Source organism: Podarcis erhardii, assembly GCF_964252035.2.
Source record: "Podarcis erhardii genome assembly, chromosome: 7".
Taxonomy (NCBI): Eukaryota; Metazoa; Chordata; class Lepidosauria; order Squamata; family Lacertidae; genus Podarcis; species Podarcis erhardii.
This window is the reverse complement of record NC_138511.1, coordinates 1,706,606-1,734,472: the sequence shown is the minus strand read 5'-3', so window position 1 is coordinate 1,734,472 and position 27,867 is coordinate 1,706,606. Positions and strand designations below refer to the sequence as shown.

At 44.9% G+C, this 27,867-nt stretch overlaps 1 protein-coding gene across 3 annotated transcripts in view; it reads left to right on the top strand.

Moving 5' to 3' along the window:
• Positions 1–27,867, top strand: part of ZMAT4 (zinc finger matrin-type 4) — a 303,234-nt gene that overhangs the window by 164,666 nt on the left and 110,701 nt on the right. For all 3 annotated transcript variants that reach the window (XM_081870079.1, XM_081870080.1, XM_081870078.1), the window contains exon 4: positions 26,253–26,409. In XM_081870079.1, coding sequence (XP_081726205.1) covers positions 26,253–26,409 — 157 coding nt within the window. The remainder of the gene's footprint in view (positions 1–26,252; positions 26,410–27,867) is intronic.

Here is a 27,867-nt window from a genome sequence, read left to right as displayed (position 1 = left end):
GATTTTGATGAGCAGTAAACATGCTTTATGTGGGGAGAGTTCCTTTTCAGTCCCTTTCTCCCAGGTGAGAGACAAATTGACTGCATAATAAACCAGGTTTGCAACTCTCAGAAACCCAAACTTCAGGTGGGCTTGAACTGGAATTATCCAGGAAGAAAAGAGGAAGCCTATGTGTCAGCACCCAGGTTCAACTGGTAACAGAAGAGCAGCATCAGCTCCAGGTTATAGGAAATCACTGCCAAAGTGCCCTCAAATCTCCTCTACCTGCAGCCAGTCTGCACCCTCCCACACCAGCATTGGGGAAGAAATTCTATTCAGTTTGCATTTAAAGGGGGAAGTAATTTATACTTTCCAAAACAACATGTGAACCAAAACACAAGCTATCCTTCAAAATTTGCACTCTTCAAATTTTGCAGTGCAGTTCTCCAGTCAAGCAAGGTGTGTTTTGTTACCAGCCACCACAATCCCTGTTGTGGCTATAGGAGAAACAACACCTTTTTGGGGTGTTGATGTTGTCACACACACACATACCCATCGCAGACTCAGGTTGTATATATGTGTAGATAAACCATATATCATAAAGACACCCCAGTCTCCAAAGTGCCTATTCCCCAAAGGAAACACGATCCCTAGGGAAGCACCTGGAACCCCTGGAATCTCACATAGTTCAGAGATTGGGGTGGCGTGCAACAATATATTGGCAAAATAACACGCACAAATGCACTATATTAGGGGAAATTACCTTGCAAACAAATGAATATTATGTGTAGGAAAAATTGCAAATAAAGATTTGTATAGGAGGGAGAGAGTCAAACTAAAATGCTTATGAATTTTCACAAGGTAAACAAATCTCAAAATGGTATGGCAATGTGGTGAGATGAATTTAAGATTGGGAAAGGGGGAAATTGAGAGAAACTGCTCTCCACCCATTGTGGCCTTAGCAGGAGTAGCAAGGCTGCTGCAGGAGGCGTTGGGGGTGGCACCAACACCACTGTCATCTTCTGCAGTGTGTCCTTCATGAGTATCAAATTGGTGCAACCTTTCTCAGCCCTCTGTCCCTAATGTAACTACAACTCCCATCACCCCAATGTATGCAGTTTTCTGAGGTTCTTGCAAAAAAAAAAAATGGTTGGAGGAAAAATGTTTCTCAAATCAGTCTGAGGGGTCAGAAAATTATCGTCCCCTTGCAAGAGTGCTTTGTCTAAACACAGCTCCCTTTCCTTAAATCACAGCATGAGGACCCCAGCAGAATTGACCAGTGTGAGAAGAAAAGGAGTGGTCCTATTTCCATATTAATCTATTTTGTTAAGTAGAAACATTTGCATTTAAATATGTGTTTCAATGTGTGTTTTATCAGTAGATAATGGTGTGTGCCGATGGGTTGCAGGTTTCCCTTTCCACAGCCCAGCCAGCCTCCTTTGGCCTCTCTCTGGCTTCCAGCTCTGGAGTGACACCAAGGTCTCTGCTGGCCTGGAGCTCCCCTTTCACCCACCAAATGCACAGGCAGGAAGAAGGGCTGGAATCCCTGCCGGTCAGAATCAGCAAACATATCCAAAGTGGGAAGCTCTCCCAAATGAGGTTTTCTGAGATCCCAAGCTGGCGCTGTCATGTCTACAGCTCCAAGATAGAGCAGTCTTGTGCATTTCTCTTGGGAGGAGATACTCCCAAGTCCACCTCCTTAGGCGGTTTGGGCTGTATGGGTTATATCCAGTGGAGCACTAAGTTAAAGTTACTCAGCGATATAGTAGTTGTGCTGGTGAAATGTTTTGCACAAGTGGAACATAGTTGCTCAAAAGAATGCATAAGCAAGCTGCTGATAACTTCAGGGCACAATAGTCTGTGCAATCTGTTGCACAAGTTTCTGTTGCACAAAATTAGAATCCATCTGTCTGCCAGCACGAGAGCTCTGGCCAAGAAGCTTGGATACAACCCTGATTGCAGTGGCATGTGGGGCACCCTGGCCATAGGAACATAGCAAGCTGCCTCATGCGGATTCAGACCATTGGTCCATCTAGCTCAGTGTTGTCTACTCAGGCTGCCAGCAGCTTTCCAGGGCTCCAGACCAGGGGCATTTGCAGCCCTGCCTGGAGAATGAGCCGGGAACCTTCTGCGTGCACGCATGCTCTGCCACCACTCTGTGGCCTTCTCCCCGCTCTTCTGTGCGAAAGGGCTGTAGACCCACAAAGATGTCCATTTCAGACGTGTTTTTATGAATGTGATATGATTGTTGGCACTTAAACAGTAATGAAAACAAGAAGATTAAAAAATGTTTTCACACACAAGGGGACCTTTAGCAGCTCTTATTAATAAATTCTCCTGGTACATCAATAGCAGGAAATATTTCTGTCAGGCAAGCTAATTAAACCCAGTAGCAACTTCACCACTAAAAATAGCTCTGAAGCTGCTGGACTCTCAGCACAGGCATTTTGTGCCATTAATGAAGGACTTGCTGCCACTTCCCATGAAATATCAGATCGGTTTGTGGTGGACACTGTAAACAAGTGCAGAGACACCCTGACGTTAGAGCTGCCTTGCCATGCACATGTTTTCTTGGGAGGAAGAAGCCAGAACTTATTTCTGCATAAACATGCATGAGAGGACTAGGATGCATGTTGATAGATACACCTTCAGTAGTCAAAATACTCTGTATGATAAAATCAAGAATAGGATAAAATCCAGTTTAAAACATTTTCTAATTTTCTAGTCCCTGGGTTTTCAAGGTGAAAAAAAGACTTTATAATATAACTTGCCTGGTTATTGATAATATGCAGCTTGTTATATAGAATATTTACCAAATGTCAAAGGAGCATCACATATGTTGCTTCAGCAATCCATGCAACAGTCTTTATTTTTATTTTTATTATTTATTTATGCATTTTCCATAGTTTGATACATCCACTTTACAGTTTGCAGCAGTCTTTCATTAGTTTAGGCTAGTGCCCCAACTGCAGCTTCTTCTAGATCCGGGATGGGGAACCATTTTTAGCTGGGGAAAGGGAAGTTTCTTTTGGTAACAACTTAGGAAAGCATATAAGGGAAGGCCAAAACTAGATATAATACTAGATGTGTCACTTGGAAGCACATCAGGCATTTAATTTTTTTAATAAAAGACATGTTACAGGGGAGGCATGATTTTCATCTGTATACAGTCCTTGGGGAAGGAGGGTTTAAAGCATCCTTTGCCAGCAATGTTTGATTTCTGGGGCTATAAAGTGAAGGTCTATGCAGAGTGTGGTGGGTTAGCTCTTCATAGTTCCCATTCAGTTCTGTGGAAGAATATAAAAAGGGGCCACAATCTGGAGACTGTAACTAATGTTTTTGCTCTACTAGCACAAGAGCACTTTCACTAATGGAGGGGTGAGTTTCAGTGTTGCACAACAGAGGAATCCAGTGCAACAGTTGCATTAGCAGCAACTCGTAACGCAACAGATTGTGCAATCCATTCTGCAGCAAAGTTACCAGCAAGCCTCTCATGAATTGGAAGGAATGGAATGTTTTTGCCAAAAATCTCAGAAACCTCATCAGGAGGGCTTTAAACTGACTAATGTGGGGGAGGGAGACAGTGCTCCTGAAGGTAGGAGTCTATCAATTGATGAAGATGATCATCCAAATGTCATAGACCAAATGGAGCAAACAGCACGCAGACCTAGTGGTGGGAGGAAAAAATCCTTAAATAAGAGACACGGGGAATGATTAATGGACTTCAATAAGATAATAAGTGTAAATATAATTTAAAGTCTAAATTTAAAGGTATATGGTTTTGAAAGTAAAGATAAAGTTAAAAGTAATATTGATAAATTTGAAATAGATTGTTAAGATAAACTGTTCTTTTTTTGATAAATATGGGAAGAATTTGCTGAAACAATGATTAAATTGGAATACAAAAAAGGGAGGTATGAGGAAGTCTAAGACACAAGATAATGAAATGAAGTTATTTTGAACCTTGTTTATTTTTTTATTTTTTCTGTTATCTTTTTTCTGTTTTTATTGATTCATTTTAAATGTTTTTGTACTTTGAAAATCTGAATAAATATTATTAAAAAAAAAAGATTAATGGACTTCAATGTCTGTACACTAATGCGCAAAGCATGGGTAATAAACAAGATGAGCTTGAGCTCTTGGTACAGCAAACTAAATATGACATGATAGACATCACTGAAACCTGGTGGGATAAGTCCCACGACTGGAATGTAATAATGGAGGGATACAATCTATTTCAGAGAAACAGACCAGACAAGAAAGGAGGAGGAGTGGCGTTATATGTCAGGGATGTGTATACCTGTGAAGAAATCCAAGATTTAGAACCTCAAAGCCAAAGTGAGAGCATTTGGGTCAAAATTAAGGGAGAGAAGAATAACAAGGACCTCATTGTGGGAGTTTACTATAGATCCCCAAGCCAAACGGAGGACATAGATGATGCCTTCCTGGAACAGATGGCCAAGTATGCAAAAGGAAGGGAGATAGTAGTAATGGGGGACTTCAATTACCCGGATATTTGCTGGATGTCAAACTCAGCCAAGAGCATAAGGTCAAACAGATTCCTCACTGGCCTTGCAGACAACTTCATTGTCCAGAAAGTGGGAGAAGCAACAAGAGGAACAGCCATTTTAGATCTGGTCCTAACCAATGTTGATGACCTGGTTAGTGGGGTAGAAGTAGAAGGATCATTAGGCGCGAGTGATCATGCTCTTCTGAAGTTTACTATACAGCGGAAAGGAACAGCCAAGCATACTAGGACTCAATTTCTTGACTTTAAGAAAGCCGACTTCATAAAACGTAGGGAAGTGCTGGGTCAATACCAATGAGACGGAAACATGGAAGGTGCCTAAAGAAGCCAGGGTGGCTATCTAAAGAACTTTTAACTGAGTTAAGATTAAAAAAGGATGTGTACAAAAAATGGAAAAGGGGGGAAACCACCAAAGAGGAATTCAAACAAATAGCCAGCACGTGTAGACACAAAGTCAGAAAAGCTAAAGCACAGAATGAACTCAGGCTTGCTAGAGAGGTTAAAAGCAACAAAAAAGGCTTTTATGGGTATGTTCGTAGCAAAAGGAAGAACAAAGAAACAGTGGGGTCACTCAGAGGAGAAGCTGGTGAAATGCAAACAGGGGACACAGAAAGGGCTGAACTCCTCAATGCCTTCTTTGCCTCAGTCTTCTCTGATAAAGAAAACAATGCCCGACCTGAAGAATTTGGAGCAAATGATTCAGCAGAGGAAACACAGCCCAGAATAACTAAGGAGATAGTACAAGAATACTTGGCTAGTTTAGATGTATTCAAGTCTCCAGGGCCAGATGAACTGCATCCAAGAGTATTAAAAGAACTGGCAGATGTGATCTCAGAACCACTGGCACTCATCTTTGAGAATTCCTGGAGAACAGGCGAAGTCCCGGCAGACTGGAGGAGGGCAAATGTTGTCCCTATTTTCAAAAAGGGGAAAAGAGAGGACCCAAATAATTACCGCCCAGTCAGTCTGACATCAATACCAGGGAAGATTCTGGAGCAGATCATTAAGCAAACAGTCTGTGAGCACCTAGAAAGGAATACTGTGATCACCAATAGTCAGCATGGATTTCTGAAAAATAAGTCGTGTCAGACTAACCTGATCTCGTTTTTTGACAGAATTACAAGCCTGGTAGATGAAGGGAACGCAGTGGATGTAGTCTACCTTGATTTCAGCAAGGCATTTGACAAGGTGCCCCATGATATTCTTGTAAAGAAGCTGGTAAAATGCGGACTTGACTATGCTACCACTCAGTGGATTTGTAACTGGCTGACTGACCGAACCCAAAGGGTGCTCATCAATGGTTCCTCTTCATCCTGGAGAATAGTGGGGTGCCACAGGGTTCTGTCTTGGGCCCGGTCTTATTCAACATCTTTATCAACGACTTGGATGATGGACTCAAGGGCATCCTGATCAAATTTGCAGATGACACCAAACTGGGAGGGGTGGCTAACACCCCAGAGGACAGGATCACACTTCAAAACGACCTTGACAGATTAGAGAACTGGGCCAAAACAAACAAGATGAATTTTAATAGGGAGAAATGTAAAGTATTGCATTTGGGCAAAAAAAATGAGAGGCACAAATACAAGATGGGTGACACCTGGCTTGAGAGCAGTACATGTGAAAAGGATCTAGGAGTCTTGGTTGACCACAAACTTGACATGAGCCAACAGTGTGACGCGGCAGCTAAAAAAGCCAATGCAATTCTGGGCTGCATCAATAGGAGTATTGCATCTAGATCAAGGGAAGTAATAGTGCCACTGTATTCTGCTCTGGTCAGACCTCACCTGGAGTACTGTGTCCAGTTCTGGGCACCACAGTTCAAGAAGGACACTGACAAACTGGAACGTGTCCAGAGGAGGGCAACCAAAATGGTCAAAGGCCTGGAAACGATGCCTTATGAGGAATGGCTGAGGGAGCTGGGCATGTTTAGCCTGGAGAAGAGGAGGTTAAGGGGTGATGTAGTAATGTTCACCCCCAACCACTTGCCCCTCCCTTCTCCTGTCTCTGCTCTCCGGCCAGACTAGGACGCCCAGGGCAGGGTTGGCAGGCAAATTACTTTTTGCAAAACGGAACAAACACGACCCGGTAGGGCTGCCACCACTCCCTCATGTCCAGGGGACCCAGAATCACAACCCAGGGAGAAGGCTGCGACCCGTTTAACCTGGCTGTCCCCCTACTCCACAAGCTGCATCCACAGACTTGCAGGCAGAAGTTCTACGGTAGAGCGTAACCAAGCGTAAGGCTAGGACTTAGCTATTCCCCCAGAAAGGCACACAAACTAAAACAGTTTCAGTCTTAAAAGGTTTATTTTAAAATAACATAAGAAACATGCTAGAATAGCAGGCACTTCTTTCGGGCGTTACAGATAAGAAAATAACAAAGGTACATAGTATAGCTAACTCTACATACTCACAAGCTCTAACACAAAATAGGATAGTCAAGTCCTTTAGGAATCTGCAAGTTGAAGGCTTTTGAAGATCTCCATTTCAAAAGACGAAACGACGGCTATTAAGATGGAACAATAGAGCCGGGCATCTTTGCGGATTGCAGAGCAAAGGCAGAGAGCAAAGATCAAGACAATTCCCTGATCTTTTATTCACAATTCGCACTTGGCGTCGTAACTTTCAAGCCAATCATAAGACTCAAATTATTTTTGAATACACCAATGACCGGCTTGCTGGTCAATCAATTTACTTCTTGACAGCTGGGCCAATTTGGAATCCAAACTTTAAATCAAAGAGCTTCCTCCCTTTCGTGGAAATTAGCCAGATACACATTCCCAAGCAATTCAAGGACAGATAGCATCACTGGGGTGGGGGTGGGAGGTTCACACTCTCAACCCCAGGTGTTAGTTCTTAAATCAAGACTTCCTTGGTTCTAATAAACCTTTCACGCCAAGGAGCCAGCTAGTCTGGGTTTTAAAGATACACAACATCTTTCCCAGGGTCCTTGTGGCTGATGAAACTCCCACAAGGCTTCACTCCCTTTGCTTGACCAAAGAATAATTTCTAAATAATACTAACTTTACTACAGGTGATATGATAGCCATGTTCAAATATATAAAAAGATGTCACATAGAGGAGGAAGAAAGGTTGTTTTCTGCTGCTCCAGAGAAGCGGACACGGAGCAATGGCTCCAAACTACAAGAAAGAAGATTCCACCTAAAGATTAGGAAGAACTTCCTGACAGTAAGAGCTGTTCGACAGTGGAATTTGCTGCCAAGGAGTGTGGTGGAGTCTCCTTCTTTGGAGGTCTTTAAGCAGAGGCTTGACAACCATGTGTCAGGAGTGCTCTGATGGTGTTTCCTGCTTGGCAGGGGGTTGGACCTGATGGCCCTTGTGGTCTCTTCCAACTCTATGATTCTATGATTCTATGAATTATTTGGGGAAGCCAACTTCCGCTGGCACAAAACATTTCTCCAGATGAACAAGTATACTGCTGACTGACTCTAATGTAGAGCTGCATTAGAAGTGACCCCTGGGACTTGAGATGGAACAACATCAAGCCTTCACACCAGTCAGTCAGTCAGTCAGTCAGTCAGTCAGTCAGTCAGTCATTATTGTTTCAAACATAGGTAAAAGCAGAAAACAAAAATTGGAATAACAATTGGGAGGGGAGTCACCATAGCAATACAATCTTACTTATTCATCACACTAGGAGAAAGTAGGAAATTGGCTCAAGCTTTAAAAGCAAATCTTGCCACTGCTACAGGGGTCTGAAAATCGAAGAAAGTCGGTGCTCTGCAACTCAGACCAGCCACTGGCGGCATTCACCTCAAGAGAAGGATCCTTTGCATCAAATACTGGTCACAGCAACAAGAAGGAAGAAACAGATTTGTCACCTCCAGGGTTGTCCACAAATATATTATATTATATTATTTAAAAGCATTTCTAAAACATGTAAAAAAACAACACAAAAAACCTCAAAGCAATGTACAACAAAAGCCAGGAGAACAGTAGCGCAAAAAATATATGAAAACAAAAACTTAGAATTCAGGCAAATGAAGACAGGGTCCAATCTTGTGGGTCAGGAAAAGCCTGAGCAAAACGATACTAAGGCATCTGAAGCAATCAATGGTCAACACATATGGCAGAGGGAAGGGTGTTTTGTGATACAGTGGCAATCGTGGAAAATGCCCATCCTCAGGTCCCTGCCCCATTATATTCTTTGGGGTGCAGTACCATAAGTAGAATTTCCCCAGGTGGTCTAAGTCATCTTTCAGGTTTATACAGGGGCTGGCAGACTTTCAGGTCCGTTGCCCTTTCATGGTGTTCCAAGGCTGTGGCACCCTGAGGATAGCTCCCATGTAGGGAGATTGAACCTCACACCATCTGTCCTAGCCTTCCAGTAGATTGTCAGTGATATAATAGAAGCAGACACTGTAACGAAGCAACCTAGTGTATCCTCAATCTTAACCAGGGTGGAGGGGACTGTAGCTCAGTGGTGCAGCATCTGCTTTGTATGCAGAAGGACCCAGGTTCAATCCCTGACATCTCCAGGAGGGGCTGAGAGAGACTCCTGGTCAGATATCCTAGAAACCCACTGCCAGTCCCACTGGAGACCACACTGGTCTGGATGAACCAGGGGTCTGACTCAGTATAAGGCAGCTTCCTGCAGATATGTCCAGTAGGTACCTGTTTGGCTCTCCAGTCAGTCTCTCTCTCCCACCCTTTTCTTTCTTCAGTTAGCATTCCATGACATCCTCAGTCCTCCCTGGGCTGGGGGTTGCGGGTAGAGATTCCCCCCCCCCTGACTTTTTCAGTGTTCTCTCCCTCTTGCTTCCATTTCTGGCTTTAATCCTGTCAACACTCACCACCTGTGTTTGTTGTTAGAGGGAGCCATAAGCTGACTCTTGGCTATGGCTGTTCATCAGCTGTGACATGTGATTGAGCCCTGTGGCTCATAGCTATTGGCTCGGCAATCTGTTGCCAGCCCTATTATGTCCTCATAAAGGTACTACAAGAAAATTGTGGTGAGGCTAATAAAAGCATACCAGATGTGCACTTGAAATTCACAGCCTCTGTAGGGCACAGCCTCAGTGATAACTTAAGGCAACCCAGTTACACATAAGAAGCAGGCAGATTATTGCTGGAATTTCACAGCTGATGTGTGAACACTTCTGAAAATGCATAAGAGCAGAGAGTTTATCTGATTAAAGATTTAAAAAGTGTTGCCTATTTAGCTCTGGAGAGAGGAGGGAGTGATTTATTTTATAGCCGATACATCAGAGGAAGTAACACAGTAGGGGTGGAAGAGTAATTTAGGTTAAAGAAGCTTGCGTGTATGAGAACTAATGATTATAAATGGAACGTTAATTAATTTGGCTTGGAAATTAGGGAGGGAAGGATTTCATACAGTCACAGGAATCAAAAAGGAAGTTTCTTACTAGAGTCGTATAGATTTATGGAAATTGTTGGTTTTGCTCTTACTGCTGAGACTGTAAGTGTCCCCCAACCAAAGACCCCTCCTGGCATGACCTTTGAGAATGCCTGCTGCTTCTGTGCAGCTCCTTCCTACACTACGGAAACAATGTCAGAAGGCCCAAATTTGGGAGAGGATGAGAGTACCCTGGGCAGCAAGGCAGGCCCTATCATTAGGCAGGGTGAGAAAACCGCCTTAGGTGGCAGGTGCTGGGCAAGGGGGCAAGGGGTGAGCATTCCCTCTACTGCCTACACAGCCTAATTTGGCTCTTATATGTAGAAAGGGAGGGCATCATCTCACCTGTTGCTTCAGGGAGCAAAATAACTTGGACCAATCTGTAATGGTCGTAAGGGGTTACTTGTGCGTAAGTTGCCTTCAATTCAGTTAGATTGCCTGGTTCACCACACCTTGGCTGACAGCCCACACTCCGTGGCCGGTCAGTCGCTTGCAGAATCCGTCAGTGGGCGTTTCTTGAACCTCTTCCAGCATAAGAGCTGTTTGACGCCAAGTCTCCTCCTACTTTCCCTGCGCGGAACTCGTCTGCGCACGTAAGGGGAGGGCAGAGGTGTGTCAGCACTCTCCCCACTAGTCTCTGGTGAAGGGTCTTGGAGCCCTGTCTCCAAATCCTCCATCTCCTTCTCTTCTCTACTGGTGTTACGCTGAATTCCTTCCCCCCTGCTGGTTCCCTCTCCGGCATCGTTTTGGAGCCTTGCCTCCACCTCTCGCTCTGATGTCAGTTCCCTGACATCCACCTCCCTCCCAGGACCCCCTCCACCCCCGGCCCGACATAACCTTGTCTCCCTCTTCAGCTGACGATGCAGGAAACCCCCAGAAGGAGCTGCTGTCGTCCTCCGAGAACTCAAACCCCGCTTCCCACCAGCTCCGATTTCTTCGCGCGGGACGGGCTTCCCAGTCCGATTCCTCCTCCCCTGACGCTTCTCCTCCTTCCTCTTCGGAAGCAGGAAAACCCACAAAATCCTCCTCGTCTTCATTGGTGGTTCCAAATTGCTCCTCCCAGAATCTCTCTATTGGTTTGGGCTTCCTCGGATGCCTGCTGTGGAACTCTTCCACCAGGTATCCATCATCTACCTCCCCCGCGGGAACCCACGTGTTTTCTGACTCGGGTTCTCCTTCCCAAGCTACCAGGTACTCCACCTGCCGCCCCTGCCACCGCGAATCTAGGATCTCCATCACCTGGTTGCGGTGTTCCCTCTCCTCCACTTGTGGGTGTGTGAGGCCTTCTCCTCCTTCCCCCCGGAACCTCTGTCCCCCCCTGTACGGTGAGAGCAGCGACCTATGAAACACCGGGTGGATTTTCATGCTGTCTGGCAACTTGAGCCTGAATGGCACCGGGTTCACTTGATGTGTTACCTCAAAGGGTCCCAGCCGTTTTGGCCGCAGTTTCTTGCACCCTCCCTTAAAGGGTAGCCCTTGAGTGGATAACCACACCCGGTCCCCCACCCTTATAGTCTCCCCTTCCCGGTGACGCTTGTCTGCTTGCCTCTTGTACACTTCCTTGGCCCTTTCCAGGTTCATCTTTTTTTTTTAAAAATAATTTTTATTAATTTTCATAAAACAAGAAAAAACACAAAATTAAACAAACAAACAAATAATACATGACTTCCCCATGCCTCCCCTTCACTGCACCCCTGTGTCCAAAATTTTTAGCAATCCTTCATTCCTTTTCAAAATTTAATTTCCTTCATGATTTTCTAAACTTAAATATTTCCAACTATACTTCTCTATTTCTTAACCCTTAACATTTTATCAGTCCAAAATTTTACAACAGTTCTTAAGATATAATTTAAATTTTTTCCAGTCCTCTTCCACCGTCTCCTTCCTCTGATCACGGATTCTGCCGGTCATCTCTGCCAGTCCCATAAATTCAGTCACCTTCGTCTGCCATTCTTCCAGAGTAGGTAATTCTTGCATCTTCCAATACTTTGCCAGGAGAATTCTTGCTGCTGTAGTTGCGTACATAAAAAAGGTCTTATCTTTCTTTGGTACCAATTGGCCGACCATGCCCAAGAGAAAAGCCTCCGGTTTCTTTGCAAATGTCCACTTAAGGACTTTCTTAATTTCATTATAGATCATTTCCCAGTAGGCTTTAACCTTTGGGCAGGTCCACCAAAGATGATAGAAGGTTCCTTCGCATTCGTTACATTTCCAGCATTTATTATTGGGCAAATGATATATCTTTGCAAGCTTGACTGGGGTCATGTACCACCTATAGATCATTTTCATTATGTTTTCTTTCAGGGCACTACATGCCGTAAATTTAAGGCCTGTGGTCCATAACTGTTCCCAGTCGGCAAACATAATATCATGACCTAAGTCTTGTGCCCATTTGATCATAGCTGATTTAACTGTTTCATCCTGTGTATTCCATTTCAGCAACAAGTTATACATTTTAGACAAATTCTTAGTATTGGTCTCTAACAGTTCTGTTTCCAATTTTGACCTCTCTTTCTGAAATCCTAATTTCTTGTCCTGCTTAAAGGTCTCATTTATCTGATAATAATGTAACCAGTCTCGAACTTTAGATTTTAGTTTCTCAAAGCTCTGTAATTTAACTTTTTCACCATCATATTCTATAATTTCAGTATATTTTGGCCAATTTGAATCCATATTAAGTTTTTTTACCGCTCTAGCTTCCATTGGTGACAACCATCTGGGTGTTTTATTTTCCAACAAATCCTTATATCGATTCCAAACATTATATAATGCTTTCCTGACAATATGATTTTTAAAGCCTTTATAGATCTTTGCCTTGTCATACCATAAATATGCATGCCAGCCAAAATTGTTATCATACCCTTCCAAATCTAAGATATCTGTGTCCTCAAGAAGTAGCCATTGCTTCAGCCAGCAAAAAGCTGCTGCTTCATAATAGAGTCTTAAGTCCGGCAGCGCAAAACCCCCCCTATCTTTTGCATCAGTTAAAATCTTAAATTTTATTCTGGGTTTTTTGCCCTGCCAGACAAATTTAGATATATCTTTCTGCCACTTCTTGAAACAATCCATCTTGTCTATAATTTGCAATGTCTGAAACAAAAACAACAATCTCGGCAATACATTCATCTTAATAACAGCAATTCGGCCTAACAAGGATAATCTCAATCTAGACCATGTGTCAAGATCCTTCTTCACTTCTAACCAACATTTCTCATAATTGTCTTTAAACAGATTCATATTTTTGGATGTTAAATTCACCCCCAGATATTTCACCTTTTTTGTTATCTCCAAACCAGTTTCCCTTTGAAAGCTTTCTTTTTCCCCCATCGTTAGATTTTTTTCCAGTACCTTTGTCTTTTGCTTATTTAGTTTAAAACCAGCCACTCGACCAAATATTTCAATTAATTCTAAAACTCTTTTTGTACTGACTTCTGGCTGTTGTAATGTCAAAACTAGGTCGTCTGCAAATGCTCTTAACTTATATTGTTTGGCTCCGAGGTGTATTCCTTCAACCAGCTGATCCCTTCTAATCATATTCAACAACACCTCCAGGACCGATATAAATAATAGAGGGGATATTGGGCAACCCTGTCGTGTCCCTTTTTCTATTGGGATTTCATCCATAACTACACCATTCACAATTAATTTAGCTTTTTGCTCTGAGTATATTGCACCTATACCGTTTTCAAAGCTTTGGCCTACCCCCATCCCATGGAGATTCTTCCTCATAAAACTCCAAGAAATATTGTCAAAGGCTTTCTCCGCGTCCACAAAAATCAATACTGCTTTTCTATTTATATCAGTCTCCAATAGTTCCAAAATATCTATAATATTCCTTACATTGTCTGACAAATGTCTCCCTGGGAGAAAGCCTGTTTGGTCTTTCTGAATCTCCTCTACCAACACTTTTTTAAATCTTTTTGCTAAAATGTCTGCAAAAATTTTATAATCCACATTTAAGAGTGATATAGGGCGGTAGTTCTTAACTTGATGTTTCTCAGTTTCTGTCTTCGGTATAAGTGAGATGAATGCTTCTTTCCACGATTCGGGAGCCTTTTTCCCCTCCAAGATTTGGTTACACACTTCTTTCAATGGTTGTATTAACCATTCCTTCATTGCTTTGTAGTATCTCGCCGTCAGTCCATCTGGCCCTGGTGATTTTCCCAATTGCATATTCTGGATGGCACCCTCAATTTCCTGGTTCGTAATTTTTTCATTTAAAGTCCTTTTATTCTTTTCCGAGATCTTTGATAGTCCATATTTTTTAATAAATTCTTCTATCTCTTGTTCATCTTTCGGCCCTTGTGCGTATAATTTCTTGAAGAAACTTTGGAAACAATTACTGATTTCATTTGGTTTGTTTACAAACTTCCCCTCTACTTCAAGGGACGTCACAGTATTCAACTTTTGCCTCTTTTTCAATTGCCATGACAGCAATTTCCCACATTTGTCTGCCGATTCAAAAGTTTTTTGCCTCATTTGTTTTATTTTCCATTCTATTTCTTGGTTCATCAGTTCCATGTACTGGGTCTGGTAGTATTTTATTTCTCTTAAAATCTCCTGAGATTTTGGTTTTGACCTCAGTTTCTTCTCTCCTTCTTTCATCTGGTTCCAGATTTTTTCTTTCTTCTCATTTTGTTGTTTCCTTTTTATCGAATTTTGTTGAATTAGAAAACCACGCATGACAGCCTTACTTGCGTCCCATATTATTCTTCTTTCCAGATCTGTTCTAAGGTTTATTTCAAAGTAATCTTTCAGAGTTTTTTGGGCCTTTTTTAAAATTTCTTCATCTCTAAAAAGGGTGTCATTCATTCTCCATCTGAAAGTTCCAGCTGTTGTCAATTTCATTTCCATCTTTACTGCGTTGTGATCAGAGCAGGTTTTTGGGCAGATTTCTGTATTTTTAACCCTTGGTGCCAGATTGCTAGAAATCCATATTTGGTCAATCCTGGTCCATGTCATTTTTGCTTCAGAGAAGAAGGTCCCCTCCCTTTCCAGAGGGTTCCTTGTTCTCCAAATGTCTATCAAGTCCATTGTGTCAGTCAGTTCAAAAAAGGTCTTTGGTAGTCTCCCATCCTTAGAGATTACTTGTCTTTGAGCTTTGTCCATATTTGTGGAGACGACTCCATTCATGTCGCCCATCATTATTATTTTATAGTCCATAAAGTCCGTTAATGTCTCATGCAACTTCTTGAAGAATTCAGCCTTCCCCTCATTAGGTGCATAAATTCCTACAATCAAGATTTTTTCTCCTTGTATTTGAATTTCCACTGCCAGAAACCTTCCTTGTTCATCTTTAAAGATCATTTTTGGTTCCCATTTTTCCTTAACATAGATCACGACTCCTCTTTTCTTAACTTTATCTGAGGAAATAAATTCCAGTCCTAATCTTTTATTTATCAAAAGTTTTCTATGTATTCTGGCAATATGAGTTTCTTGCAAACATATTATGTCCAGTTGCTCTTTCTTTAATATATGAAAGACTTGGGTCCTTTTTCGGGGATGGTTCAGGCCATTGCAGTTCCAACTCAGGAGTTGCAGAGACATTTTTGTTACTGGGTGTCTTTTCCACCAACCACTCCAAGTTCTTGTTCCTGATCAGTCGGTGCTGGGTTCAGTCCAAATGATAAATTTGCAATATCTGGTATTTCTTCCTCAGTCACAGTTCCTTTTTGAAAATCCTCAAAGTTTCTCTCCAAAAAATGTTCCTTGTCTTGAATTGTTTTTATTTTGATTTTCTTCCCTTTGAAGTTAAAGGACAACCCTTGTGGGAACTCCCATCTGAATGGAGTATTGTTTTTTTTCAGCAAATCCACTAAATCTTTGAATTGAGTCCTCACCTCCAAAAAATATTTAGGAATATCTTTATAAATCTGTATTTGAGAATTCTTGATAATCAATGCCTTCTGGAAATGTAGGTTCAATATTTTATCTCTTTCTTCTTTGGATCTTAAGGTGATTAAGCAATCCCTTGGTTTCTTGCCTTGCTTTCTGCCAATTCGGAAGGCTGTAGTTATTACAAATTCATCTTCTTCTCCTTCTAGTTCATCAGTCCAAAATTCCTGAAATTTATCTGTGAGAAATTCCCCAAGGTTGCCCTCTTCCTCCTCTGGTACCAGTCTCAATTTCAGATTTTTACCTTTCCTCTCCAGTTCCATAAGAGCTAGGGTTGCATCATGTTCATGTACCTTCTTTGCAATAGGTACATATTTTCCCTTGACTTCCTCGGCAGTAATTTTAGCAGATTCAGCTATTTTCCTTGTTTCGGTACTTTCTTGTATCAAACGATTTATAGACTCTGTGTTAGACGATATAGTCGTTGTGTTCAAGTCAAGTCTTGTTGTTAATTCTGTCAACTTCTTGGAGTTTTCTGTAGATTGCTTAGTGAGTACTTCCAAAGATTGATTTATTTTGAGCAGTGCCTGTGTCATAGAATCCATTGATGCTGTTGTTACTCTCTCTTGTCCAGCTGCTGCTCCTGATATAGAGGTTCTTTTCTGAGCCTGCTTTTGAGCTTGCTTTGTTTTGCTTCTTGTTGATATTTCATCAAGTGGCGTGCTCATAACTCAAGGTCGTTCTCACAGGAAAGTTACAAGTGGAAAATCCCAGTTCTTTACTTCAATACTGCAGTCTCTTTTTTAGTCCTCTAGAGGGGGAAATTGTATCCAAGCCGGAATAACAAAGAAACAGTGAAGCAAGTAGCCATACAATGTCCCAAAGAAAATAAAATTCAACCCAAAGTCTTACTTTGTTGCAATTTAAAAATCTGGGTCTACTAAGTAAAGTCCCGTTATTATGTTCCAGATATATTCTTACTTTGTATCCACAGTCTTTTTGACAGTTCGTTTCAAGCGCTCTCCGTTCAGGCAGCCTGATCAAAGGTATCGGCAGCGGAGAGTTTCCATTCACAATTTACTTCTTCTAGCGGTTTAAATTAAGCCAATTTTTCCTTCCCCCCTACTCCCGCTTCGTGGGGGGAAGGTCCTTTCAATGTCGGGGTTTAGCAAAGTTCAACCAAGACGTTTCTTTTTAAATACAGCAAGTTTTTTCCATTGCTGCGTTAATCGTGCAGTTCCGGGAGGCTGACTTCCTTAATTTTTGCCTTTCCCGTTTTCGGCCAAATCTTCTTAAAAATAGTCCGTTTTCAATATTTTGTAATTCCTACTCACAGGTTTGTTGCCAATCGGTAATTTCAGGAAGGAATCGGCGCTCTCCGTCAATGGCGACGCGGCTTCACTCCACGAGCTGGGTTGCGATCCTCAGCACCGCACTCACTCCCGATGCCGCTCCGGAGCCTTTAAAAAGACTCCTTTGCGATACCGGGGGGTGCAAAGGTGCCCACCGAATCTCCTTGTTCACAGGCTTCTGCGCCTGTGATTTTAGGGGTCCCCCGCTCGCCGTAGCGGGTCAGACCCGAACTCGTGAAGCAGTCCTGCCTCGGAGCTCGAGGCAAAGACCGCCATTAAGACGCTGGCGCCGACCGGAAGCTCTCCCTTTCCAGGTTCATCTTAAGCTGCTGGTGCAGAGCCTCCATTTCTTCCACAAACTGTTCTGCCGCGGGTATGCTCCACCCTTCCTCCCCCCTCCCGGGAAAGGCCCTGGGGTGACACCCATAATTAGCCATGAACGGGCTCATCCCCGTGGACACATGCTCAGCATTATTATACGCAAACTCAGCCAGTGCTAGCTTCTCTACCCAATCGTTCTGTCTCTCGTTCATGTAGCAGCGTAGATATTGCTGTAAAATACTGTTCGCTCTCTCTGCTTGCCCGTTGGTCTCCGGGTGTCTCGCCGTCAAGAACCCCACCTCCACCTGCAATAAGTTCATGAGCCTTCTCCAGAACCTCGAGGTAAATTGTTTCCCTCGGTCTGAGATAACCCTCGAAGGAGCCCCATGCAACCTGAAGATGTGATCCACAAACAACCTGGCCGTTTCCTCTGCCGTTACTGCATGCGAGCACGCTATAAAATGGCACATTTTGGTTAGCAGATCTACTGTCTTCCCTCTGGACTTGGGCAAATCTGTCATAAAATCGATAGACACCACCTCCCAGGGTCTTCCCGGTGTGGGTAAGGGTTCCAGCAACCCTGCTGGGGCAGCCCTCTCCCCCTTAGCCCGTTGGCAGCGGTCACACCCCCGTACATACTCTCATACATCTTCCCTCACCCTTGGCCACCAGAACTGCCTAGTAACCAGTAACATAGTTTTGTGTTGCCCAAAGTGCCCCGCTGTTGGGTTGTCGTGAAGCTGTTTGAGCACCCTTTCTCACAAGGCCTCCCCGGGCACATACATTGCTCCCTTGTAGTACAGCAGTCCTTCCCTTTCCTCAAAGCCTCCCTGGTCTCCCCTCGCTTCCCTGAGTTCCCTGATTCTGGTTTGGGCGAATTCGTCCTGGCGAATCAGCTCGGTTAGTTTTCGTTTCCCAACCAACGCTCCCCCACACACCCATCGTTCCTCTGGGAACACGTGTCTCACTTCCGGCGGTCCTTCTCCTTCCGTGTACTCCGGCTTCCTGGACATTGCGTCTGCCCTCACGTTCTCTTCTCCCGGCACGTACTTGATCTCAAAGAAGAACTTGGAGAACTCCTGTGCCCATCGAATCTGTCTCAGGTTGAGAACTCGAGCCGTTCTCCAATATTCCAAGTTCTTGTGATCTGTGCACACCTGAATCTTGTGCTGGGCCCCTATTAGTAGATGTCTCCACTGCCGAAAGGCTGCGTAAATTGCTAGCAGTTCGCGGTCATACACCGTGTAGTTTTGTTCCGACTTGCTCACCTTCCGTGAGAAGAAGGCGCACGGTCTCCAGGCGTGTTGGCTCCCTCCCAGCTGGAGCAACACCGCTCCCACCGCCCAGTCTGACGCGTCTGTCTCTAGCCTCATCGGCTTCTGCAGATCCACGTGCAGGAGCTGTTCCTCCGACACGAACGCCTTCTTTAGCCTTTCGAAAGATCGTTGGGCACTTTCAGTCCAGACGAATTTCTTTTTGCTACTGAGACAATCCGTGATGGGTGCAGTCAAGTGGGCGAAGTTCTTGATGAACTTCTGGTAGAAGTTGCTGAACCCGAGGAACCTCTGCACATCCTTACGTGTTTTGGGGGTCTTCCAGTCCAGCACCGCCTGCACCTTGCTGGGGTCCATAGCTAGGCCCCTGTCCGACAACTTGTACCCCAGAAATTCCACTTCCCTGGCGTGAAATTGGCACTTCTCCAGCTTGACCCACAACTGGTGCTTCTGCAGTCTCTTTAGCACTTCCCTGACGTCCTCGACATGCTGTTTCTCATTGTCCGAATAGATTAGGACGTCGTCCAGAAATGCTACGCAGTTCTTGTACAGCAGGGAACCCAACATGTAGTGCATGAAGGCTTGAAAACAGGCGGAGCCTGACTGTAATCCAAATGGCATGACTAAGTACTCAAAGGCCCCTAGGGGGGTGAACATGGTGGTTTTCCATTCATCCCCCTCCCTCATCCTAATCAAATTGTACGCTCCCCGGAGGTCCAGCTTGGTGAAGATCTTTCCCTTCCTCACCCGTGTTAAAATGTCATCAATTCTGGGCATTGGGAAGGTCACGGGTTCTGATACAAGGTTTAACGCCCTATAGTCTACGATCAATCTGGGCTCATTCGTGTTCTTTTTGTCCACAAAGAACACCGGACTGCCCCCCACTGCCTTAGATTCTTTTATGAAACCTCTTTTCAGGTTCTTGTCAGTAAAGTCCCGCAACTCCTGCATCTCCCGGTCCGACATGACATACAGCTTGCCCACTGGCAGCTGAGGCCCTGGGAGTAGGTTGATTTGGCAGTCAAAGGGCCTATGTGGTGGCAGCCTGTCCGCCTCCCTCTCGCTGAAGACCTCCTGTAAGTCAGCGTACTGTGGCGGCACCTCTCCTCTCGGCTTCAGTGTCGTTCCTGCCACTCTGGCCAACCTCAACCTGGGCTCCCCCCCCCCTAGACAGTGTTCCAAACAGTGAGCTGACCCAAAGGTGACTGTCCGTTGATGCCAAGCCACCACTGGATCATGTAGCACTAGCCAGCTCATGCCTAATATTATCGGGGGGCCCGCCAGTGTGGCCACATGAAAGGCAATGGTTTCTGTGTGCCTGGAAACCCTCATTCTCATTGGTGGGGTTTGATGTGTCACCTCCCCTCCCAGCAGCTCCCTGCCATCTATCGTGGTGACCTGGAGGGGAAAATCCAGTGGCAGCAGGTGGAGTTGGTGCTCTAGTGCGAACTCCTTGCTAAAGAAATTACAGGAGCTGCCTGAATCCAGCATTGCCTTCACCTTGACTGGGTGCCCATTTGGGAGCTCTAGCACCACCTCTATCGCTATTGACGCCTTGGGTGGGTCTGGTTGGGGCATTAGTTGCTCGCCTGGCTGCTGTGCCCCCCTGTGGGCAGCCAAGCGTTGGTGTTTCCCTGCACGTTGTCCTCCGCCACCTCCTCCTCGCTACCAGCGGCTCCCACCATCCCTTGCCAAGCCTTTCTTTGTGGACAAGCCCTGGCAAAGTGTCCTGGCCGTTGGCAGAGGAAACACTTCTTGGTGCTTTTGCCAGCCTTTCCCTCCCTTTTGCATCCTTGGTTGGCGCTTGAAACCTCGCGCACGCGCGCTCCATCGATTTCCATTGGCTCAACAGACCCGGAAGGCTGCCTTGGCATCTCAGGAATGCGGTAGTCAGGGCAACGCTCTCCTCTCCCTTCCCGCCTTTCCAAAGCGCGCGCTTCCTGCCGAGCTCCTATCGCAAGCGCAGCTTTGGTCAATTCGTCCATAGATTGCGGGCGGGGCCCGCGGGAGAGCTCGTCCTTCACGGTTGGGGACAACCCCTCCTCAAACAGCATCCGTATAGGCGTGTCATCCAGGTCCCATTCGAGCCGGTGTATTAGCATCGCAAAACGGGACCAATAGTCTCTATCGGATAGGTCCCCCTGCTTGCACCTCATCAGCTCCCACTGGGTCACACTCTGCCCAATTTGGCTTGAATACATCGCATCCATAGCCTGGAGGATCTTCCGTACGTCCCTCATGGCAGCATTCTGAGTGGCCATTAGGGGCCTGACCCATTCGCGTGCCCCATCCTGAAGGTGCCCCACGATATATGCCACCCTCTCTGCATCGTCAGCAAAGTCATCGTGCTGCAGTTCCAAAGCGTACTCTATTTCCGTTCGGAACGCGTTATAGTCCTAGGGCTTCCCCCCAAACTTGTGTACCAGTCCTGGCACTTTCTTTGCCACTGGAGTGGGTCTAACCTGCGCATCCTGAGTTCGCCTTTCATCCAGCCGCGCCGTCAGCAGAGCTACATGCTGTTCCAGGTCCCGGTTCCTCTTCACCAAGTCCTGCACACTCGCAGCTTGCTCCGCTGCACCGGCACCTCCAGTCTGGCTCATGGTCCCCTGCCTGTGCACAAGTAACTTCAGGGACTGACAGATTGCTGTAATGGTCGTAAGGGGTTACTTGTGCGTAAGTTGCCTTCAATTCAGTTAGATTGCCTGGTTCACCACGCCTTGGCTGACAGCCCACACTCCGTGGCCGGTCAGTCGCTTGCAGAATCCGTCAGTGGGCGTTTCTTGAACCTCTTCCAGCATAAGAGCTGTTTGACGCCAAGTCATAGAATCATAGAATCATAGAATCATAGAGTTGGAAGAGACCACAAGGGCCATCGAGTCCAACCCCCTGCCAAGCAGGAAACACCATCAGAGCACTCCTGACATATGGTTGTCAAGCCTCTGCTTAAAGACCTCCAAAGAAGGAGACTCCACCACACTCCTTGGCAGCAAATTCCACTGTCGAACAGCTCTTACTGTCAGGAAGTTCTTCCTAATGTTTAGGTGGAATCTTTTTTCTTGTAGTTTGGAACCATTGCTCCATGTCCGCTTCTCTGGAGCAGCAGAAAACAACCTTTCTCCCTCCTCTATGTGACATCCTTTTATATATTTGAACATGGCTATCATATCACCCCTTAACCTCCTCTTCTCCAGGCTAAACATGCCCAGCTCCCTTAGCCGTTCCTCATAAGGCATCGTTTCCAGGCCTTTGACCATTTTGGTTGCTCTCCTCTGGACACGTTCCAGTTTGTCAGTGTCTTTCTTGAACTGTGGTGCCCAGAACTGGACACAGTACTCCAGGTGAGGTCTGACCAGAGCAGAATACAGTGGCACTATTACTTCCCTTGATCTAGATGCTATACTCCTATTGATGCAGCCCAGAATTGCATTGGCTTTTTTAGCTGCCGCGTCACACTGTTGGCTCATGTCAAGTTTGTGGTCAACCAAGACTCCTAGATCCTTTTCACATGTACTGCTCTCAAGCCAGGTGTCACCCATCTTGTATTTGTGCCTCTCATTTTTTTTGCCCAAGTGCAATACTTTACATTTCTCCCTGTTAAAATTCATCTTGTTTGTTTTGGCCCAGTTCTCTAATCTGCCAAGGTCGTTTTGAAGTGTGATCCTGTCCTCTGGGGTGTTAGCCACCCCTCCCAGTTTGGTGTCATCTGCAAATTTGATCAGGATGCCCTTGAGTCCATCATCCAAGTTGTTGATAAAGATGTTGAAAAAGACCGGGCCCAAGACAGAACCCTGTGGCACCCCACTAGTCACTCTTCTCCAGGATGAAGAGGAACCATTGATGAGCACCCTTTGGGTTCGGTCAGTCAGCCAGTTACAAATCCACTGAGTGGTAGCATAGTCAAGACCGCATTTTACCAGCTTCTTTACAAGAATATCATGGGGCACCTTGTCAAATGCCTTGCTGAAATCAAGGTAGGCTACATCCACTGCGTTCCCTTCATCTTCCAGGCTTGTAATTCTGTCAAAAAACGAGATCAGGTTAGTCTGACATGACTTATTTTTCAGAAATCCATGCTGACTATTGGTGATCACAGCATTCCTTTCTAGGTGCTCACAGACTGTTTGCTTAATGATCTGCTCCAGAATCTTCCTTGGTATTGATGTCAGACTGACTGGGCGGTAATTATTTGGGTCCTCTCTTTTCCCCTTTTTGAAAATAGGGACAACATTTGCCCTCCTCCAGTCTGCCGGGACTTCGCCTGTTCTCCAGGAATTCTCAAAGATGAGTGCCAGTGGTTCTGAGATCACATCTGCCAGTTCTTTTAATACTCTTGGATGCAGTTCATCTGGCCCTGGAGACTTGAATACATCTAAACTAGCCAAGTATTCTTGTACTATTTCCTTAGTTATTCTGGGCTGTGTTTCCTCTGCTGAATCATTTGCTCCAAATTCTTCAGGTCGGGTATTGTTTTCTTTATCGGAGAAGACTGAGGCAAAGAAGGCATTGAGGAGTTCAGCCCTTTCTGTATCCCCTGTTTGCATTTCACCATCTTCTCCTCTGAGCGACCCCACTGTTTCTTTGTTCTTCCTTTTGCTACGAACATACCCATAAAAGCCATTTTTGTTGCTTTTAACCTCTCTAGCAAGCCTGAGTTCATTCTGTGCTTTAGCTTTTCTGACTTTGTGTCTACACGTGCTGGCTATTTGTTTGAATTCCTCTTTGGTGGTTTCCCCCCTTTTCCATTTTTTGTACACATCCTTTTTTAATCTTAACTCAGTTAAAAGTTCTTTAGATAGCCACCCTGGCTTCTTTAGGCACCTTCCACGTTTCCGTCTCATTGGTATTGCCTGAAGTTGTGCTTTTACTATCTCCCTCTTAACAAACTCCCAGCCATCATGAACTCCCTTTCCTTTTAGTATTACTGTCCATGGGATCTCACACAGCACTTCCCTAAGTTTTATGAAGTCGGCTTTCTTAAAGTCAAGAAATTGAGTCCTATAAAAAATATATAAAATATTAAAACATATAAATATAAAATATTAAAACATGATGATACTCCACCCAAGAGAAATAGTAAATTTTGGTACCACCCTAGCAATGAAATGACCTGCAACCCTCCCTAGCCCAGAATAATAAGACACATCAACATGGCAATTTTGTTTAAATGGCAATCCATGCTAGCAGTGTCATTTTGGTTGATTTCCCTTAAAAACTCAACAACTTTTCTGCCCGGATTTTCACTGTTTGAAATATGGCAACTCCAGTCTGGCAGCTCGGCTGTCCTTGCTGTGAGAGCAACCAAAATGCAGAGCAGGGAGAGATGGCAAAGGTTTACCTACTCTGCTGTTGTCCTGGCTTCTGCTTCTCCCATGTAGCTGTTGCGTATAAATGGCCTCTCGAAATTCATCACCACTATGTGTGGACAAAGGAACTGGGAGGACTAATTTCTAAAATTCCTCCAGGGGGAACAGAAATTTCTTTTTCCCCACTCCCAAGGTTTGTTTTAGGTTTTTTGGTGGGATGTCAGGGCAAAGGGCAGAAGCTGTCAGGCCACCATTTTACATCCTTCACAATGCTCTGGATGTTGTGTGTCATTATGGGGTGCTGTTGCTTCTTTGGGTCAGGGAACAGCATCCACTATGATTAGATGGTAGACTATATTCAGCTGTAATTTTGCAGCATGGTCTTCTCTTTCTGGGGAGGGGGACACAGTGAGAAAAATAAAAGCATCTCAGGCCACACACCCCTTGAAAAATGTCCTTGAGAAATTTGGGCTCAAGCTTAGCATAATGTGTTTGATACAAGCTTGCAGCATCAGTGTTACTCACACTGGGGGATGCTTTTTTTTGGGGGGGGGGTGAGAGGCAGCTCACAGGAAATGAGTCCACTGTCAAAGCTGTCCATCTATTCCAGCTTAACCCGGTTTTCTGCTACCTGTCCCTGTTTGACTTCTGAGGATGCTTTTTGAAAATGCTGATGAAGTATACACATGTGCACTAGAGTCTTGCAAGCATCGTCTCCTCTCCTGAGCCTCTTGAAATCAAACGTTTGGGCAGGACAAGGATGCATCTATTGTAAGATGCCCAGAGTGGCTGGGGAAACCCAGCCAGATGGGAAGGGTATAAATAATAAAATTGTTGTTGTGGTTGTTTAAATTGTGGTGGGGAATTTTTTTTTACCCAAGGGCCACATTCTCTCTTGGGCAACCTTCTGAAGACCATAGTGAGGCCTGTAGGGCTGCATTTGTCCCCTCAGACAGTGAGTTGCCAGCCCTGATTTAGATGCAGGCAGATGAAGGGCTGTTATGAGAACCCTCACCTGCTGAAGTGGCTTGCAGAGAGTTCCTCTGCTGTTTCTGTTGGAAGTTTGGGTGTGATCCAGCGCGCAGAAAAGGGTCTGCGTGGTGCTTAAGCAGAGTAAGGGGCCTCCAGATTCACAGGCTAACCCTGTACCTTTAACTTGTATGCTAACCTCTCTCTGCCCTTTGAAATTTAGACTGATAATGTGTTAGCTTATATCCTTTTTACAATTGCCTCCTACTCTTGGATGTATTTTCTGAGAACAAAGGGGCAAGCATGGCTTCTTTGTTTCTCCAGCTACTTAGCTAAAACTATAGAACTATTTCTCATCAAGAATGCACTTCCCTTAATAAACACAAACATTCTTATTTGGAGCCAGGCCAGGGCTAGTCTTCTTACCTTCCTAGCTAGGTAATTTCACTGACAAGGCCGTGCTTCTAGGTCCAACAGTTTCCATGTTGGCAGGAATGCAACAAGTAATTGTTCTTTATATCAGGCAGCAGTGTTGCATCCTTTTTTGTTGCCTGGGGCACATGCCCCAAGCAGGGCATGGAGGGTCAACAGAACCCACCACGCCAGGCCAGCCCTTGCCACCAACACCATGGGGTGCATGTGCCAGTTCAGCCCTGCCCACCAGAACCAAGTGGGGCTGTGCTGTGTCACTGCCCATCCGTGCAGGTAGAAGCCTGGTTGGCTGACGTAGCCTGTGGCAGGCAATCCTCCCCCCTGACGCTGGCTGGGCAGCTATTCAGCCAGGCTCCAAGGCCCACAGACACCGGCAGCAGGCAGGGTGGAACAGGGATCCCTGTGGGGGGCACCTGGCTTGTGCCTAATAATAATAATAATAATAATAATTTATTATTTATACCCCTCCCATCTGGCTGGGTTTCTCCAGCCAACAAAATATTTAAAATACAATAAAAACCAGACATTAAAAACTTCCCTAAACACGGCCTGGGCTACAGCCCCCCTGCCCCCCCACTATACCCCTGATATCAGGGGTAGCCAACCTGGTGCTTTCCAGATGTTGATGGGAGCTGGAGTCCAACAACATCTGGAGAGTCCCACATTAGCCACTTGCCTTTCATCCCAGCCCACTTCTCCTATTCCTTCCCCCTTTCAGATGCCTCATGATTTCAGTCTGAAATGGATCCGTCAGACCCAGAGTCCTCAAAATCCAGCCCCAAGATCTGGTGGTACCAGAATTTGCATCTGAGTCTGGCCCTCTTGCGACTGCTGCCTTTGACATGCATAACATCCTTGCTTCTTCCTTCTCATCCTCCAGGGCAGCGACAATGAATCGGTGGATAAGAACAAATGCTGTACGCTCTGTAACATGTCCTTTACTTCAGCCGTCGTGGCTGAGTCACACTATCAAGGGAAAATTCATGCCAAAAGATTAAAACTGTTGCTAGGAGAGCAGCCAACGTTAAAGGCCACAGGTAGGTCCAAATACATTGACGATAAAGGCTTTCCTTTTCCCCCTTTTCTTTTTAAGGAGTGGAATACTTTTTGGATCCATGCATCAGTTTCCTGTTAAGCAGAGGTGAGGGTGGCACTTTGACTGGCCTTGTGGATTCGGGACAGCAGACAAGAAGCACAGAAAGAAAGTTGAAGGAAAGCAGCTATTCATTGCTCGCTTTGCTGTGGCAATCTTAGAAACACCCATCCACACAGGCTCACGAGGACCCCCTTTATTCCTGTAGATGCCACTCAAAAAGTGTCTTCGTTTCCCTATTTTCTGAACACTTGCTTATAAGATGGAAGCTGTTGCTGTACCCTCTGGCCATGTATAACCAATTCTGAAACTGCCTTTAATTGACATCTCAACAAAGACGTTTATTTCTCCTTCCAGCACTCATACAGAATATCATTTTGCTCTTTGCTGCTGGTGGAGAATCTAGTCTTTCTTCCTCCTTTTTTAAAAGCGGGAGGGAGATGGGTTGGTTTCTTGCATTTTGCCATATTTGCTTGCTCCCACTGAGCCTTCAGTAATGCGCACCCTCTTAACTCTCACATTTAGAAAAGTCAAATGTCAGTGATTGTTTGCAAACCTTTCCCCCCCTCTCTCACAGTATTAGAACTCACAGCCACCCAGGGAAGCTGAAGTGAGAATTGAAGCTACAGGGAATCAGGCAGAGGGCCTTCTTGGCACCCTCCCTGTTGAACACCCTCCCTTCAGAGGTCAAGGAGATAAACAACCACACAACCTTTAGAAGACATCTGAATTCAACCCTATATAGCGAATTTTTAACATTTAACGTTTTGTTATGTTTTTGCATATTCTGTAAGCCCCCCAGAGTGGCTGGGGCAACCCAGTCAGATGGGTGTGGTACAAATAAAACAACAACAACAACAATGCAACAATGCAGCAATGCAACAATGCAAACAATTTGCAACAATGCAAATACAATACAAATACTAACAGAACCCACCTAAATCTACCTATGCCTGGCTTAGGCACAGCCCAGCCACTGGGAAGTACATAATTCTTCCGCTTTCATCAAATATAAATTCTGAGGTTACTACTACCAGCTTTGGCAATGGCTGCTAGCCTAGTTCCCTGCAGGGCAGAAGCAAGATGATAAACAAAGAGTTGTCTGCCCAGAAGAGCAAAACTTTTAGCTTTATGGCCCAAGACATAGTGAAACAACTTCTCTCTTATGCTATCTGGTGATAAACTTCTGCAGATTTATAGAGATGTGGCAATGTTTTATTTATTTACAAGATGCCACACCCACCTACCCACCAACCCACCCACAGCCACAACTAATAATAAGATATGCTAGCAAGGGGAGAGGAGAGAAGAGGGTCATTCCTTTTCTTTAAGCTGTGCAGAGTGCAAAGCATTTTTTTCTCTCTTTAAATGCTATGGTAGCAACTCCTGTGCATGTAAAAGG